The sequence below is a fragment of the Octodon degus genome, unplaced genomic scaffold (assembly GCF_000260255.1).
Source record: "Octodon degus isolate 3935 unplaced genomic scaffold, OctDeg1.0 scaffold00083, whole genome shotgun sequence".
Lineage (NCBI taxonomy): Eukaryota > Metazoa > Chordata > Mammalia > Rodentia > Octodontidae > Octodon > Octodon degus.
In genome coordinates, this window is record NW_004524659.1 from 5688614 (window position 1) to 5703448 (window position 14835).

General features: G+C 47.1%; 1 protein-coding gene across 1 annotated transcript in view; it reads right to left on the bottom strand.

The window, feature by feature from the left end:
* The window catches only part of LOC101583921 (b(0,+)-type amino acid transporter 1), a 26906-nt gene extending 22184 nt beyond the window's left edge, over positions 1-4722 (bottom strand). Inside the window, exons 1-6 of the mRNA XM_004636825.2 lie at positions 4649-4722; positions 3864-3979; positions 1866-2013; positions 1175-1417; positions 633-758; positions 305-404 (exon numbers count right to left, since the gene is read on the bottom strand). Of these exons, the coding sequence (XP_004636882.2) occupies positions 305-404; positions 633-758; positions 1175-1417; positions 1866-2013; positions 3864-3971 (725 nt within the window). The 5' untranslated portion in view covers positions 3972-3979; positions 4649-4722. The remainder of the gene's footprint in view (positions 1-304; positions 405-632; positions 759-1174; positions 1418-1865; positions 2014-3863; positions 3980-4648) is intronic.
* Positions 4723-14835: the final 10113 nt, after the last annotated feature.

Sequence of the window (14835 nt, forward strand, 5' to 3'; positions counted from 1 at the left end):
GTGAGAGGCAAGATGATGGTGCTCACTTGTAATCCCAGCACTGTGGGAAGCTGAGACGGGAGGATCACAAGTTCAAGTCTAGACAGGGCAATTTATAACCTGTTTTCAACTTAGATTGTCTCAAAATAATTTCTGAAGGATAGGGATGAAAAGACCCTGGGTACAGTCCCTGTACCAGAAAAAGAATGATGGGGGATTAATTTTCCCAGAAAGGACAGACCTTTACTTTTATCAACAAATAAAATCAGTTGCCTTTAAAAAAAAAACCATGGCCACCTTTGTATCACCTCTGGGTCCCCCTTACCATCCATCATATGCCCAGAGTCCATTGTAAAATGCCAGGCTGATGCCACCCACAGATGCCGATGTACCCACAAAAGAATTTTCAAAATTTTTTGTGTTTCCTGTAATTAAGCAGATAGAGCAGGTGTCAGGTGAGTGGTCCGACTCAGTGCTGCTTTGCTCAAGAGCCAGCATAGGACATAGTGAGCAGGTGGCAGCTAAGTCTTGCTGCAGAGTTCACAGCAGACTCAGACTCAGGTGGGGTGGGTGTGCGTGTGTGTGTGTGTGTGTGTACATGCATGTGTGTGCTGTGTGGCACCCACCCTCCCTTCCCAACCTCCCACAGTCACCTTGGGCCAGGAGGACCAGGCCACTGATGACAATGATGACCACGATTACCATCTTGGCCGCAGTGAAGAAATTCTGGACGTAGCTTCCCAGCTTTGCACTCAGGGCGTTCACTGTGGTGATGAGCACTGGGAGGGGTGCAGCAGGGCAGGTCGCACCCTGTGTTCAAGTATCCATGGCCCTAGAGTCTCTCTTCTCCCCTCCCACTGCTCCTCACACTGTGTCCCACGGCATGGAGTTCTGATCCAAAGGAGGGAGTGGAAAGACCTACACCATGCACCTGATGGTGACCTATGAAATCAACTCCCCCTCAGAGGGCAGAGAAGGAGCAGCAACTAGGCCCCAAGTGGAGGGTACTGGCCGGTGGCAGGGACAGCCATCAGCAGCCCCTGATAGGCCTAGGTACTGCTCAGCTCCTGGAGTGGCCACCTGCCCAGCTCCAGAGCCTCCAGTCCCCCAGGGCCTCTGCATGGACACAGGATGTGAGGCCACGTCCCTCAGCCACCTCTGACCCCACCCCACGATGTCAGGCTTGGGCACTCACAGATAGCAGCAGCAGCGAGGCATTTAATGACCACCTCAGGAGGCTTGCAGCCTGAGTAGAATGGTGCGCACACATACTCAGAAAAGCTGAGGCAGATGATGGCGAACGATGAGGGCTTCATGACCATCGTGCTGGTCCAGGAGAAGAGGTAGGCAGGGATGGGGCCGAAGGCCTCCATCAGGTACGGGTACTCGCCGCCCGATTTGGTGATCATCGTGCCAAGCTCTGCAAAGCACAGAGCTCCTAGAACAGAGAAGATAGAGTCCCCTCAGTCCCCCATGAGATGTCATCCTTCCCCTGTGTACACTGTGTCACATAGGGCCAAGTCTTCAGACACTGGACAGCCCTGAGTTCTGACCACTGGACATTTATTGGCAACCTGATTTACCTTTATTTGCCACCCATGCCTTGAAAAGGAATGGAGCCAGGTGTGCTGGTACAGCCTGTAATTTCAGCCCTCTGGGCAAGTGAGGCAGGGGGATTGCAAATTTGAGCCTAGTCTGGTCAAGTTAACAATTAATGAAACCCTGTCACAAAATTAAAAATGGGCTGGGGATGTAGCTCAATGAGAAAGACCTGGGTTGAGTCCCAAGAACCGAAAATAAATAAGTGGGGGACCTGGCATCAAACAGACAGTGCTTCTCCCTGTGTTCCATGGTCAAAGGGGTCCAGGAGGAGCAGTCTTTGTTACCCAGTGTGGCGAGGACCCCGCAGGCCGCCCATATGATGAGACAGGGCCCCACCGTTCCTGTGTTGCTGAGCACAGACTTGGGGGAAATGAAGATCCCGGAACCAATGATGGTGCCCACAATGATGCATACGCCACTGAACAGGCCCACCTGGGATGGGGAGGGAGGAAGAGGAGTTAGTGCTGTCACCCAGAGGCCTTGGACCAGAGGCACCCACTAGCAGTGAGTCTGCCCAGCTCAAAGTGAGCCCCACGTTCCAGACATGTACACCTTGAGGTGCTGCTGTGATTCCACCAGGACACTGTTCCTGGAGCTCTGTATATATGAAATTATTTAATCTGTGCTGGGCGTGGTGGTAGGAGGCTGGGGCAGGTAGATCACAAGGCCAGTGACCCTCTCAGGAGAAAACTGAGCATAGAGAGGCTGATCTTGCCCAGAGTTACAGAGGCAGGCCCAGGTTCCAAGATCCTGGCCACCAGCTCTCTTGCCCTCCACAACAGAGGTTGCTGGGAGAACCCTTTCACTGGGTAGAACAGAAAACAGTTTTCACCAAGGAAACCAGGCTCAGGATCTGGAGTGCTGGCCAGGGAAGCCAGGTGCGCAAGATAGCTCCCAGGGAAGATACCTGTTGGAGACTGGGACTGCTGTGTCGTATCCGTCCTTCAGGGCATGAGCTTCCTAAGAGCTACACCTGGCTTAGGTATGTACTGGTGGTTTGGTTTTTTGTTTTTTTTTTTTTTTTTTTTTTTTTTTTTTTTTTTGGTGGAACTGAGGATTGAACTCACGTCCTTGTGCTTGCCAGGAAAGTGCTTATTCCACTGAGCTATCTCCCCAGCCCTCAAGGTATGTACTGTTTTGATAAATTTGTGTGAAGGATAAGGACAGGCTGTGGGATGCCAAGATGTCTCAAAATAAATACAAATGAATAGGGGATATAGCTCTGTGAGAGTGCCCGGGTTTCAGTCGCTAGCAGCACACACCCATGAATTGATAAAAAATTTATGTGTGATATATAAATCTTTCCTGCTCTGTATGATGCATGCTGGCAAATCTATTACTCAGTTTCATATCTCAGGTAAGTGCAATCCCACTGCAACTCAGCCCCATCACCCTGTCCTCAAAGCCTTCCGAGATCTGGTCTCACGCTGAGTGGCCCAGCGTTCCACTTTCCTCACCCACAGCCCGCAGCCTCCTGCCCTCCACATGTAGCACCTGCTGCCCACACCCACCCAGGGCAGGCTCAGTGTGCAGCTCCTTTTTATTTCAATCTTTGGTCCTGGAGGTGGAGCCCAGGACCTTCCCTTGCAGCTCCATCTCCACCCATGTATTTTCAGTCAGGTATTTGGGAAGGCACTATGCTGCTCACTCAGGGCTGGAACTTCCACTGCTCCTGCCTTAGCCCCCCTCCCCCAGCCTCCCAGTGCTGCAGTTATAGGCCTGAGCCCTCAGCCTGGCTGTCCTGCTCTCCACTCCCACCCCGGCTTCTTTCCTCCCAGGCCCAGCACTAGTCCTGTCTCCTCACTATGTATCAGCTCAGCTCTTCCATCCCTGTCCTGTCTATGCCAGCTGCACCTTTGCAGTGAGACCCCCAAGACAGAGCGCTGCTGCTGGAGGCCCTGCGATGCCCAGCTCCAGGGCAGTCGTGTAAGGATCAAACCTTTGCTGAAGATGGGTAGAGGGGACCTGGACACCAGAAGGCCCCCTCTGATTACCCCTGAAAAGGCCATCAGTTGAGCAGATACCCAACACTCAGGCCCTCCCCAGTCATGGAAGCACACACAAGAAGCTCATGCGTGACCCAGGAACTTCAAGAGTGCACTGCGTTCACCAGAGACAGGGCCAGGGTAGGTCCAGAGCACGGCTCATTTAAGACCTGCTGCGCAAATAAACAGCCGTGCGCTTCAGTGGGTCACAGGATCAGCAGGGCTCCACTGCTTCTGCCCTCATTCAGACACCCACCCTGAGCCTGGGAAAGACCCAGGGGAAACAGGAGGCCTCACCTCTTTCTGGAGATCGGTGACCTTGGGTTCCATGCTCTGGATGGAGCCCTCATCCTCCCTGCGTTTTCTCGGGTTCGTCTTCTCCTCCATCTTTTTCTCCTGCCACATCCAGGAGGCTGCAAGGAGGGCATGGGCTGAAGTCTGATCCCACAAAAGCAGACAAGATACAAAGCGGAGCTCAGCCAGGGCTGCTGTGGGCTGTGCACCCGCGTGTTGGGTACGGACTCCCAAAGCAAAAGTCAGCTCTAGTTTGAGAAGGGTGCAGGTGGCAGGCCCTGGGGGAGAACTTGCTTAGCATTTGGGAGAGAAAAGTCATTGGTATCATTGGAGCTGCAGGAAAGTTTCCTGTGTCTTTTGCAGAGCACAGGGGCTTATTTGCCCCGCCCCTGGCCAGTCTGTCTTACAGTCCCCTGGCTCCAGTGCCAGGTCTTTCTCTGTTAATCCTGGACTGTAGCTTGCTTGAAACTCATCCTGCCTCCATCATCCAGTGCCTTTGTTTTCAAAAGTAAAAAATTATTGAATATAATAGAATATGCTTAGAGGAGTCAGCCCCAGGCAGTGTTGGTTTTCTTATAATTCCTTCCAAATTTAAGACCCCTGGGGTACAAATGACCCGTAGGATAGGTTCAGAACTTTCCCATTCAGGGACGCAAGGAATAATACAATTGCTGAGGAAAACCAGTCCCAGATGCTCAGGCCTCGCTCCCTCAAAATGCAATCCCTGAGCAGACCGGGCCACCCAGCTGGGAGAGCATCGGGCCTCCCCATCACCCTGTAGGCCTTACCTTTCTCTTGGTCTTGTGGAGCCAGAGGAGCTGCCAGCCCAGCTGTCTGCCTGCGACTGTGAACCAGCTGAGGAAGGGGCATATCTTGTGCCCAAAGTGGAGGAAGCCAAAGGTACAGAGGTCAGCAAAGGTAATTATTAAACTTCTCCCACCTCCTTTTCTAAGTAGTGAAGCTTTTGATAGACCACACAAAAAGGGAGTGTCAGGGAAGCCAGTTTCTTTCCAAAAATGTTTTTGTGTATCTGTGTTTTAATCGGCTAAAAAAAAGTCTCCCAGATCAGCTCTATCTCCTAAGAGGAAATCTCTGCAAAGAGTAGAAATTCTGCTTGCTTTCATCTTGGGGAATCAGAGATAAATTCTGGAACAAACTGATCTCAGTGGGTCATATTTATAACTCAAGGCAGGCTGCAGATTGGTATGTGGTATGTAGGTAATGACATTGTTTTCCCCTCCATGAGGAATTTTCTCATAGAGGTGGGTGGGGAGGTAGGTGTGCTCTCCTGCAGTAGGTGGGGTGATGTCACAGGTGGTGTGAGCCTCTGCATTGTCCTGGCCCAAAGCTCTCTGGCCAAGTGCTGTCAAGGTTTGGTTGTGGGACATCCAAGGGGTCCATGGTCCTGTTCCCTAAACTATGGAGTGAGAAAAAGATAGGAAAATGCCATCCATACTCCATTTCACGGGGATACTGAGGCCGAGCAGGAGTCCAAAGCATGAAGCCAGAGAGACCTGGTTCCAAACCAGCTCTAAGGTGCCTGAGAGGTTGGCTTTCCCTTGGAGGAAGCAGAGGTTCTCAGGCTGGGCTAAGATTGGGCCCAGCACACTCTCCCCTCCCACCAGCCAGGCTCAGAACCTCACAGGGAGCAAGAGTGCTAGGCTCTTATCTCAGGTCTGGCTTTATCAAAGGCCACAGGAGGTCAGCAGGGACATAGCTTAAAGCAAGCACCCTTGCTGTTATCTCCAGCTGCAGGTCTCCAAGATTTTGCCTTAGGGTAAATTCATAACATGACCACTGTGGGGAAGGGAACAAAGGTCAGCAGACAGAGCTGGGTATCTGAGAACATTTGGGAGCCCTTCAGGGCAAGCTGTCCTGGGAGAAGGGCACATTTCTAGGCTCATCTCTTCTGGGGATCCTTGCTATCCCAGAGGCAGGGAGACTAATTTAGGCGTTTGTCACTTGCCCTCTTAGGAGGGCAAAGCCTGCACCCCTGGGCTGAGTCCTGGGCAGAGTGCTGGCATGCAGGCCATCTGCCTAGAGTGAGGGTACAGAGGCAGCAGCTGGATGAGTGTGCCCTGCCTAAAGTATTTCCCTGCACCATGGCTCTCAAAGCATTGGCCCATCTTTTAGTGAAACACTACAGAATATTACCTGTGTCAAGAGTACCTCAGTAGGATAAATTTTGTGGGTGTGTTTTAAAGATCTGGGCTCTGACACCTTGTGTGGTGACCTGAAACTTATCCCAGCACTCAGGGCTGAGACAGAGGCATCACAAGTTAGAAGCTAGCCTGGGAAAATTGGTGATCTATCAAGAGCCCTTGTCTAAAAATAAAAATGGCTGGGGACTTATTTCAATGCAAATGGCAGCCGGTTAGCTCAGTTGGTTAGAGTGTGGTGCTTAGCAATCAAAGGCCTTGGGTTCCCTAGTATCCCTTCCCCAGTTTCTCATATGCATCACACACACACACACACACACACACACACACACACACACACACATAAAAAAGATGTTCTGGGTGTTGCAGCCACAGGAGGGCCAGGGAGGCCAGATAGCAAGTCCTGTGGTCACCATGAAGCCACAGCAGACGCCAGTGACCAGGAAGGCATTTGCTCAGCCAGATCATGACCAAGGCGGAGCTGCAAATGCCAGATCCAGATCCCTGTGGAGCTGGAGAACTGGACTGATAGGCAGCAGTTTGAAGAAATGCTTCAAACTCTACAAATGACCATTAAGGAAATAGAGAAACTAGGGGACCAGTCAGGCCCTCAAGGCCATTTGGCTTGTTTGGCAGATATGTCATGTTCTTATGCATAGAAAGCCATCATGACAAGTTACCAAACAAAGTCTCTAAACAGGTTCAAGAATCGAGTGACAAGGTATTCATTCCCCGAGATCACCTGACTGATCCCATGGAGAGAGAATTGTTATTTATTTATTTTTTTATTTTGTGATGGTATGGGGAATTGAACCCAGTGCCTTTGCACTGAGCTACATCCCTAGACTGTTTTTCTTTTTCTTCCTCTTTCTTTTCTTAGTCTCTCTCTCCATCTCCCCTTTCCCCCACCTGCCCTGCTTTTCTCATTTTTAGTCAAATTCTTGCTAAATTTCCCAGACTGGTCCTCCTGTCTCAGCCTTCACAGAGTTCTGGGATTAATTATAGGCATGCCACTGTGCCTTGGCAAGACTTTGAGGTTTTTTAAAAAAATATTTATTTATTTACTTGGTACAGGGTCTTGCTATGCAGCTCAAACTCAGTGATCCTCCTGTCTCAGCCTTCCCAGAGCTGGGATTATAGGCATGTGCCACCATGCCCGGTTTTGGTGGTCAGTACAATACAGCTGGGGTAACCCCTGACAAGTGCAGCATGTAGTACCAGGGGTTGAACCTGGGTCCTTGCACTTGCCAGGTAGGTGCTTAGACTGCTGAGCTATCTCCCTGGCCAACTGTTTTCAGATTGAAATTACCATTTATGAAGACAGAAACATGAAGAATGAAAGCTAAACTGTGGATAAAGGTTGTGCCTGCAGTCGGCACTCTCATCTACCGATGGCTGACCAGAGTGTCCCAGCCTCCACTCTTTCATGTCTGCCACCAGAGCCATGGCACCACTGAGTCTAGCAACCAGCTTTCTAAACTGCCATCCCTGAAGTGACCCCTATTCCACTTTGCGTCTCCAAATCTTACAGGACTCTGTAAGCTTGTGATTCTTTCCTGAGAACATAAAATGATGGATTTCACTTTTAAATTCAAAGTCACTTAACAAAGCAGAGGTTCTGGGTGTGGTGGCACATGCCTATCACCCCAGTACTCTGGGAGGCTGAGGCAGGAGGATAAAATGATCAAGCCCAGACTGGGCAATATAGCGAATTGGGAGGATCCCTCTGAAAAGAAAATATAAAAAGGTTAGGGGATGGAGCTCAGTCAGAATGCTTTGGGTTTAATCCTCAGTATCAAAAAACTCAACACAGTTTAGCCAGTGCAGTTGATTTCTGACCTCCACCAGTCCCACTGGTTTTCTTCATTCCCTGGATGGGTTTGCCAGGTGGGCGTTCAACAAGTCATATTTTAGTACTTAAGCTTATTCCCCCCAATCATTACAGGCTTTTCTCCAGGGGAGGGATAATTATGTCTGTGGTTTTGCTAATGCAGTGCCTAACTCAAATGATCTTCCTGCCTCAGCCTCCCAGAATCCTGGAATTACAAATGTGTACACATCCCCAGCTACAACTTCATTGTTTCTTAAATTTCTGCCAAATCTCTCAGTGATTCGTTTCAAAATGTGCTTTTACCAAAGACATTGTTTTTCAGCAATAGATGCACACCCCAGGGTAAGACATACAATGTTTTTTTATTGATCCGTATGTCTTTAAGCAGTCTAAGAAGCCGTTAGACTTAGCTTGGTCAACTAGCAGACAAGGACACTCAGGCTGTAAAAAGATTCTCACCAGAGGTAAGGTTCTGGGGTGAGAAGTAATTGCTACACAAGTCGTCCCCAGCCCTGGGAAGCCAAAGGCTAGAAGTAACTACAAAGAGAAATAGAGCAGGGAAGGGAGAAGGTGTCAGGACTGAGGGGGGAAGGCCTGGGGATTTCTTAATGGGGGTGAGTGGCTAAGTTAATGATGAGACAGATGTGAAGCCTCTCCCTTCTGCTGTGATAGCTGGAGTGGGATGTGGTCTGGCACACAGGTGTCATGCTGGTCCTTCCCTTTCTCCTGGTCCCCAGGATGGATGAAACAACTTGCTCCAACACCCTTTTTAAGTTTTTTTCTAGTGCTCGCTTTGGCAGCACATATACTAAGCAAAGTTTTGTTAGCATATGCTTGCAGTATAAGCTGCTTACATTTATCACTGGGAGCCGGCACACGCATGTAGCATATTTTAATTCTTTGCTCATCCCATCCCCTGTCTGCTCCCTCCAAGTCTTGCTCCCCTTCTCATCTAGAAGAGATCTATTTCCCCTTTTTGCATTTTTTTTAATCCATTATCCCTTCTCTCCCTCTATCTCTTATTCCCCTTCCCATCTGAAAAAGATCTCCCTTCTTCCCATTATCTTTTAGTTTGCTCTTTATTTGTATTTTGGGTTTCTCATATGGGGGAACCATTAGTTCATTTATATCATGGTCTCCATGCATCTGTTTACCTACAAGTGCCTCGTCTATCCTCTTTCACAGAGTACTACGCCATTGTGGATAAATATCAGATTTCAGCCCCAGTATTTCTGTGGAAACACAGCAGCCATCAGTTAAGCAGTGGTGGTGCCCATGCTCTCCTGTACTGCTGCCCTGACAGCAGCAGCTGGCCTAGACATCCCACGACCTCCAGGAAGTGTCTACTTAACTGCAGCAGCCACCAGTTTGAACCTAGCAGTACAGATGAATTTGGAGCCATAAAGAATCTTGAATCAGAAGGTGTGAACTTAGATCAATTTTTAGCAAATAGTGGGCTCAAAATTGAACCAATCACTACCAGCCCCTCAACCCTCCCATAAAGCATTCTAAAATGCTATTGTTCAGCTTCTACCATTTTCTATTAGGTTTAAAGCCAAAATAAGTAAATGGATTTAATCTGAAAGCAAGCATAAAAACTTGACTCCAAAGTATCTCAAAATATCTCACAATGATAAGATAATTAAATATTCTGTTAATTTTGGATCATGTTCTGAAACTTTTCTTGGGGAGTGTGTCGGGAGAGTGTCTTTTTTTTTTTTTTTTTTTTTGTGGAACCAGGGATTGAACTCAGACCCTTGCGTTTGCCAGGCAAGCGCTTATTCTACTGAGCCATCTCCCCTGCCCCTGGGGAAAGTATCTTGCTATGTAGTTCAGGCAGGCCTCTGACAGAGACCCTCCTGACTCAGCTTCCTGACAGGAATGACAGGAAGGCCATCACACCTAGGCTGAAACAAACTTTCCAAGACAGTATCCACTAATCCCAAGATAGACTTCTGGGAAGTGGTCAGGAAAGCACTCCTGGAACATTGGAGGTATTGGGGTTATCATATGTGAACTACAGACTTGAGATATGCTGGTTAACGCTGGCCAACAGAAAATCTTTTGTTCTACTTGTATTCGGATGCCCACTCAGCCTGATCACTCTCTTAGCATAGTATGGTCACTGTTTGAATGAATGGGAAGAACATCAAATGAACTGCTCTTTAGTTGCCTTTGTTTCTTTGTAATAGTTGAGAGAAAGCAAGGGAAAAACAAGTGAACCTATTATCTGCGTCCTTATGGGCTCGGCCTCCAAGGCTTTGCTTTGCAGGGTCAGGTAGCTGCTCTCCAGGAGCAGGCTCTTCCTCTGTGCCTGTGGCAGCTCCAACACATGGGGAACTTTTCGGTGAACACCAGCTGAAGATGGTTCCATTTCTGGAGGGTGACCTGGTTTCAGAGAGAAACACAGAACAATACATAAATTTAAAGTTAGTCTGTCAGCTATGTCCAAAACCCAAAACTCATTCCTCTCATTAAAAACTGAGATAGCTACTATTTACTGGATAAATTACTGAATTGAATTCACAATAAAGGGTTGAAAGATAATTCTGAAAATGGACACTTCTGCCTCTGGCCAAGACAAAGCTACAGGGACAGAATTTATACTTAGGAAAAAACAAAATAAAAAAATAGGTTTCAGACTTGAGACAAGATGTGCGCTGTGAGCCCAGAAGATGGAAAATATGGAAAGTCTAGGGCAGCTTCACATCACCACCATCCAAACAGAACCTGTGGACTCTCAGGGGAATCAGAGAGGATGGTCAGGAGATGGTGGCAGTGCAGTGTCTAGGGCAGAGGGGAGGGAGGAGGGCTTTGGAGCTCTTTAGGGGCACAGGTCTTTGGCCAAGCTCTGTACCTGTGTGAGAGGAAATTGCCCAGAGTGGAGGAAAAAGACATTAGAAATGAGGAGGCAGGAGGATCCCTGGCAGCCACAAATGCTTAGAGAGAGCGCCTGAGCCCAGCAGTTGGATGGGCAAGGCTAAGGCTGTAAGGGACACTGAGTCCTTGGAGGTGACTGGAGGTTGCTCTGGGTGCACCCAGATGGAGGCGAGCTCTGAACAAGTCCAGCAGCTCTCCAGGAACTGAAGTGTACGACAGAACAGCGTCTGCCCCTACCTAGTGCAATGCAATAAATCTAGCACCCAACATAAAGTCCGCAGCATACAGCATCAACTCCAGCAGTAATAAGGGTGACCCAGGCCACGTGGCTTTCCTCCCAGTGCCCTGCTTTCGTCCTTTGGGGTACTTTACATCTACTTTCTGGCCCAAGCTCACTCTGCAGAGCCAGTTTTCCCCTCATTCTCCACTTTTAATTTTCAGATAAACTTGGTTGCCATTTAAAAATAATGGTCCCGGGGAGATAGCTCAGTAGAATAAGCGCTTGCCTGGCAAGCACAGGGTCCTGAGATCAGTCCCCAATAAATAAATAAATAAATAAATAAATAAATAAATAAATAAATAAATAAAATGATGGTGGGGTTGGGGTGATAGCTCAGTGGTCTAAGCATCTGCCTGGCAAGTGCAAGGACCTGGGTTTGATCCCCAGTACCACCTGCTGGCATAGCAAGATCCTGTACCAAATAAATAAGTCAATAAATAAAAGATCTCAAAGTTTTTTAAAATAGGGGGCCGGGGAGATGACTCACTGGAATAAATGCTTCCCTGGCAAGCACAAGGGCCTCCAGTTCCGCAAAAAATAAATAAAAATTTAAAAAAAAAAACCCGACTGATGATTATAATAATGGGATCCATAATTAGGACAGAAATGAAATCAACAGCACACATCCAAAAGTGAGAGAGAAGACAGGCATGTCAAGCAAAGGGTTTTTTTTTTTAATGTTATTTTGGTAGAACCAGGGATTGAACTCAGGCCCTTGCACTTGCCAGTGAAGCACTTATTCCACTGAGCCATCTCCCTGGCTCCCCAATCAAAGGTTTTAAACTGGTTCTATAAACAGGCCTTATCTGCTCCAGAGAGCAGAGAAAAACAGAAGAATGAAGTGAAAGAAAACAAAACATAGTGGATCTCCTGCTAGAGAGGGCAAAACAAACCATGCGCGATGACGGCTATCTCGAGGGGATCAACAGCAGATCAGACTGCAGGGGAGAAGAGTGAAAGGGAAGACAGCAGGAGCCACCGTCCACTGGCACAGAAACATGGTACAGGTGGCATAGACAAGGGACACATCCATGGGACACCAGCAAACAGTCCTAGGAGAGGGACGGGGAATCAGCAAAGGGTATTACAAAATTAATAGCCAAAATGCTTCCAAATTTCATGAAAGATACAAACCCACAGCCCCAAGAAGCTCCATGAATTTCAAGCAAAACAGGAGACCGTGCCGCGACACAGCCTGCCTGAATTCCTGCAGATCAGTGATGTAAAAAAATTCCTTGTGAGAAGTCTGACATGATGTCTAGAGGAGGAAAGAAAATGAAAGACACCAGACCTTCATCAGAAGCAATGCAAGCCAAAAGACTGTGGAAAACATTTCTTAAAAGAATGAAAACAGACATCCCAAACCTGCTGGCTTCAGATTCTTTATCTGGGAGAAATGATCTTGTCAGTGAAGCCTTAGAGTTGCCCAATAGAAGTACTGGACATCTTTCTATTCCATACTGTCTGTGATGCTTTGTGAACGTTCCTTCTTTTTCAAACTATCACTTTCTATATATTTGTCCCCACAAAGAAGTACAGTTAGTTTTTACTCTTTCACATACACAAGAACTCATTTCCTGGTAACTTTACTAAAATGCCTTATTATGTGGAACTAGTAGTTCCTGGTAGATTTGTTTTGTACACATAGTTACATAGCTCTGAATAAGGACACTACTATTTACAGCTTTCCAACCCTTTCACCTTTTCTTTTCCATACTATGCACACTTGTCATTACTTAGTAACCAGTGTGATTCATGTTGCTGAGATACGGGGTCAGAGGGCAGGCTCGTATTGTTCTCAGTCTCCACAGAGAAGCTTTTAACATTCCCCTCTTCAGTCTGATACTTACTGCAGTCTTATTTTTTTAACAGATGCATTAAAGACATTCTTGTTATTCCCAACAGCTTCTTTTGAATTTTTATATCAAAATTCATGGATAAAAATGAAAAGCAATTTTCCTTTCTTACACAACCACTGTTTTGCTTTGTTGTATCAAAGATATATCAGCCTCATTAAGTGAATTAAGCAGTTTTAACTTTTTTTTTTTTTTTTTTTGCCATGCTGGGGACAGAAGCCAGGTCCCCATGCACAAGAGGCAGGCGCTCTGCTACCAAGCCACACCCCCAGCCCAGCCTTAACTCTTCTGGAGAAGAGACTAGGAGGCTAGAACTGTCTTTCACCTGACTGCACAACTCTGCAGTTGAAGTATCTTGGCTTGTTTTCATCAAGGGAAGGTCTTTGATTCACTTCTTTTAATGATTAAAAGCATTTCAGGTACTCTTTTTCTTCTTGGATCAGTGTTGGCAGGCTCTGTGTTTTAAGGAATGTGATTATTTCATCTAAATTTTCAAATGTGTTGACACGAAACTATTGCTCGGAGCATGCACATTTAAACCTCTCCTTGGCGAACTAATCCTGTTGTCTTTATGAACTGATCCTCTTTGCCAAGTGGTGCTTTTTTACATAACATCCACCTTGTTTGGGGGCTAAAATTTTTGGTTTATATTGGAGTAGCCAGTTTTCCCTGCCATTTAATATTTAACCTAGAGGCCGGGGAGATGGCTCAGTGGAATAAGTGCTTCCCTGGCAAGCGCAAAGGACTGAGTTCAATCCCCGGTTCCACCAAAAAAAAAAAAAAATATATTTAACCTGCCTGCCTTCTCATGCTAAAGATGTATACTTTAAAGACCAGAGCACCTTTTCACTTTATCCAGCCTGGCAACCTTAGCCTTTAAAACTAGATTAGGAAATCTATTTAGTGTATTTACTATGGATGTATTTGGTTTAAAATATAACCCTAGGGCTGGCCAAATAGCTCAGCAGATTAAAGTGCCTGCAAGCAGGTGCAGGGGCTGAGAGTTTGATCCTAGGCCTGCTGTGCAGGACCCACCCCTGGGGTGTGCTGACTGGGCATGGTGGTGCACGCCTGTAATCCCAGCTCTTGGGAGGCTGTAAACAGGAGGATCACTACAAGTCCGATCTAGTAGCGAGACCCTGAACACCCTGTAGACCCTTCCCTAAAATACAAACAAACGAACAAATAAATAAATAAATTCTAATCCTTTATTTTTTTTCTATTTTCCCCATTTGTCTACTTTTCATTTTCCTTTATTGCCCTCATTTGGATGTTTTTGTTGTTATTGTTTGTTTTAGTCAGGGTCTTGAACTCATTGTGTGTCACTACGTACCCCACAGTGGTAATGCTTCCTCAGTCTCCTGATGTTGGAAATGTTATAGGCAGCTAAACTAGATAGAAATATTATAGGCAGTCAAACAGGGCCAGGCCCTCAAGGAGACAGCACGGAAGACCTTGCAACTGTGAAAGACACTGATGCTCCCGCCGTGGGCCAGGCCTAAAGACCAAAGATGGAACAAATGCTCACCTCCCTAAAGATAAGCATCTGGGCTGGATCATCATGTTGAGGAAGCCAGGAAGAGGCACTAATCTAACTGCTACTGGCTACTGGATAAGCTCTTGCTCTATATTCAGTCCCCTTCCTATGTGACTCACTTGCCCATTTGGTCCTGGATTTAATCAATTTTAACTGAGCAATGGTGCTTGTAACCTTACTGGTTGACCATAGTTTTGGCCCACCTCATGCCCACCTAAGCGAGTTCCCATGTTCTCCACCTTTGACTCATCTCACCACATAGTTTTGCTCTATAAAAATCCCTGGAAAAGGTAGATTCCTGGGGCAACCCACGCAGGTTCACCCTTCTGTCCTTCTCTTGGACAGGAGCTTTCTTTCCCCCAATAAATATATTCTGCTCTTAATCTCTGTTGTTTCTAAAAAATTCATTCTTTGACTTTAGAGAACACAATT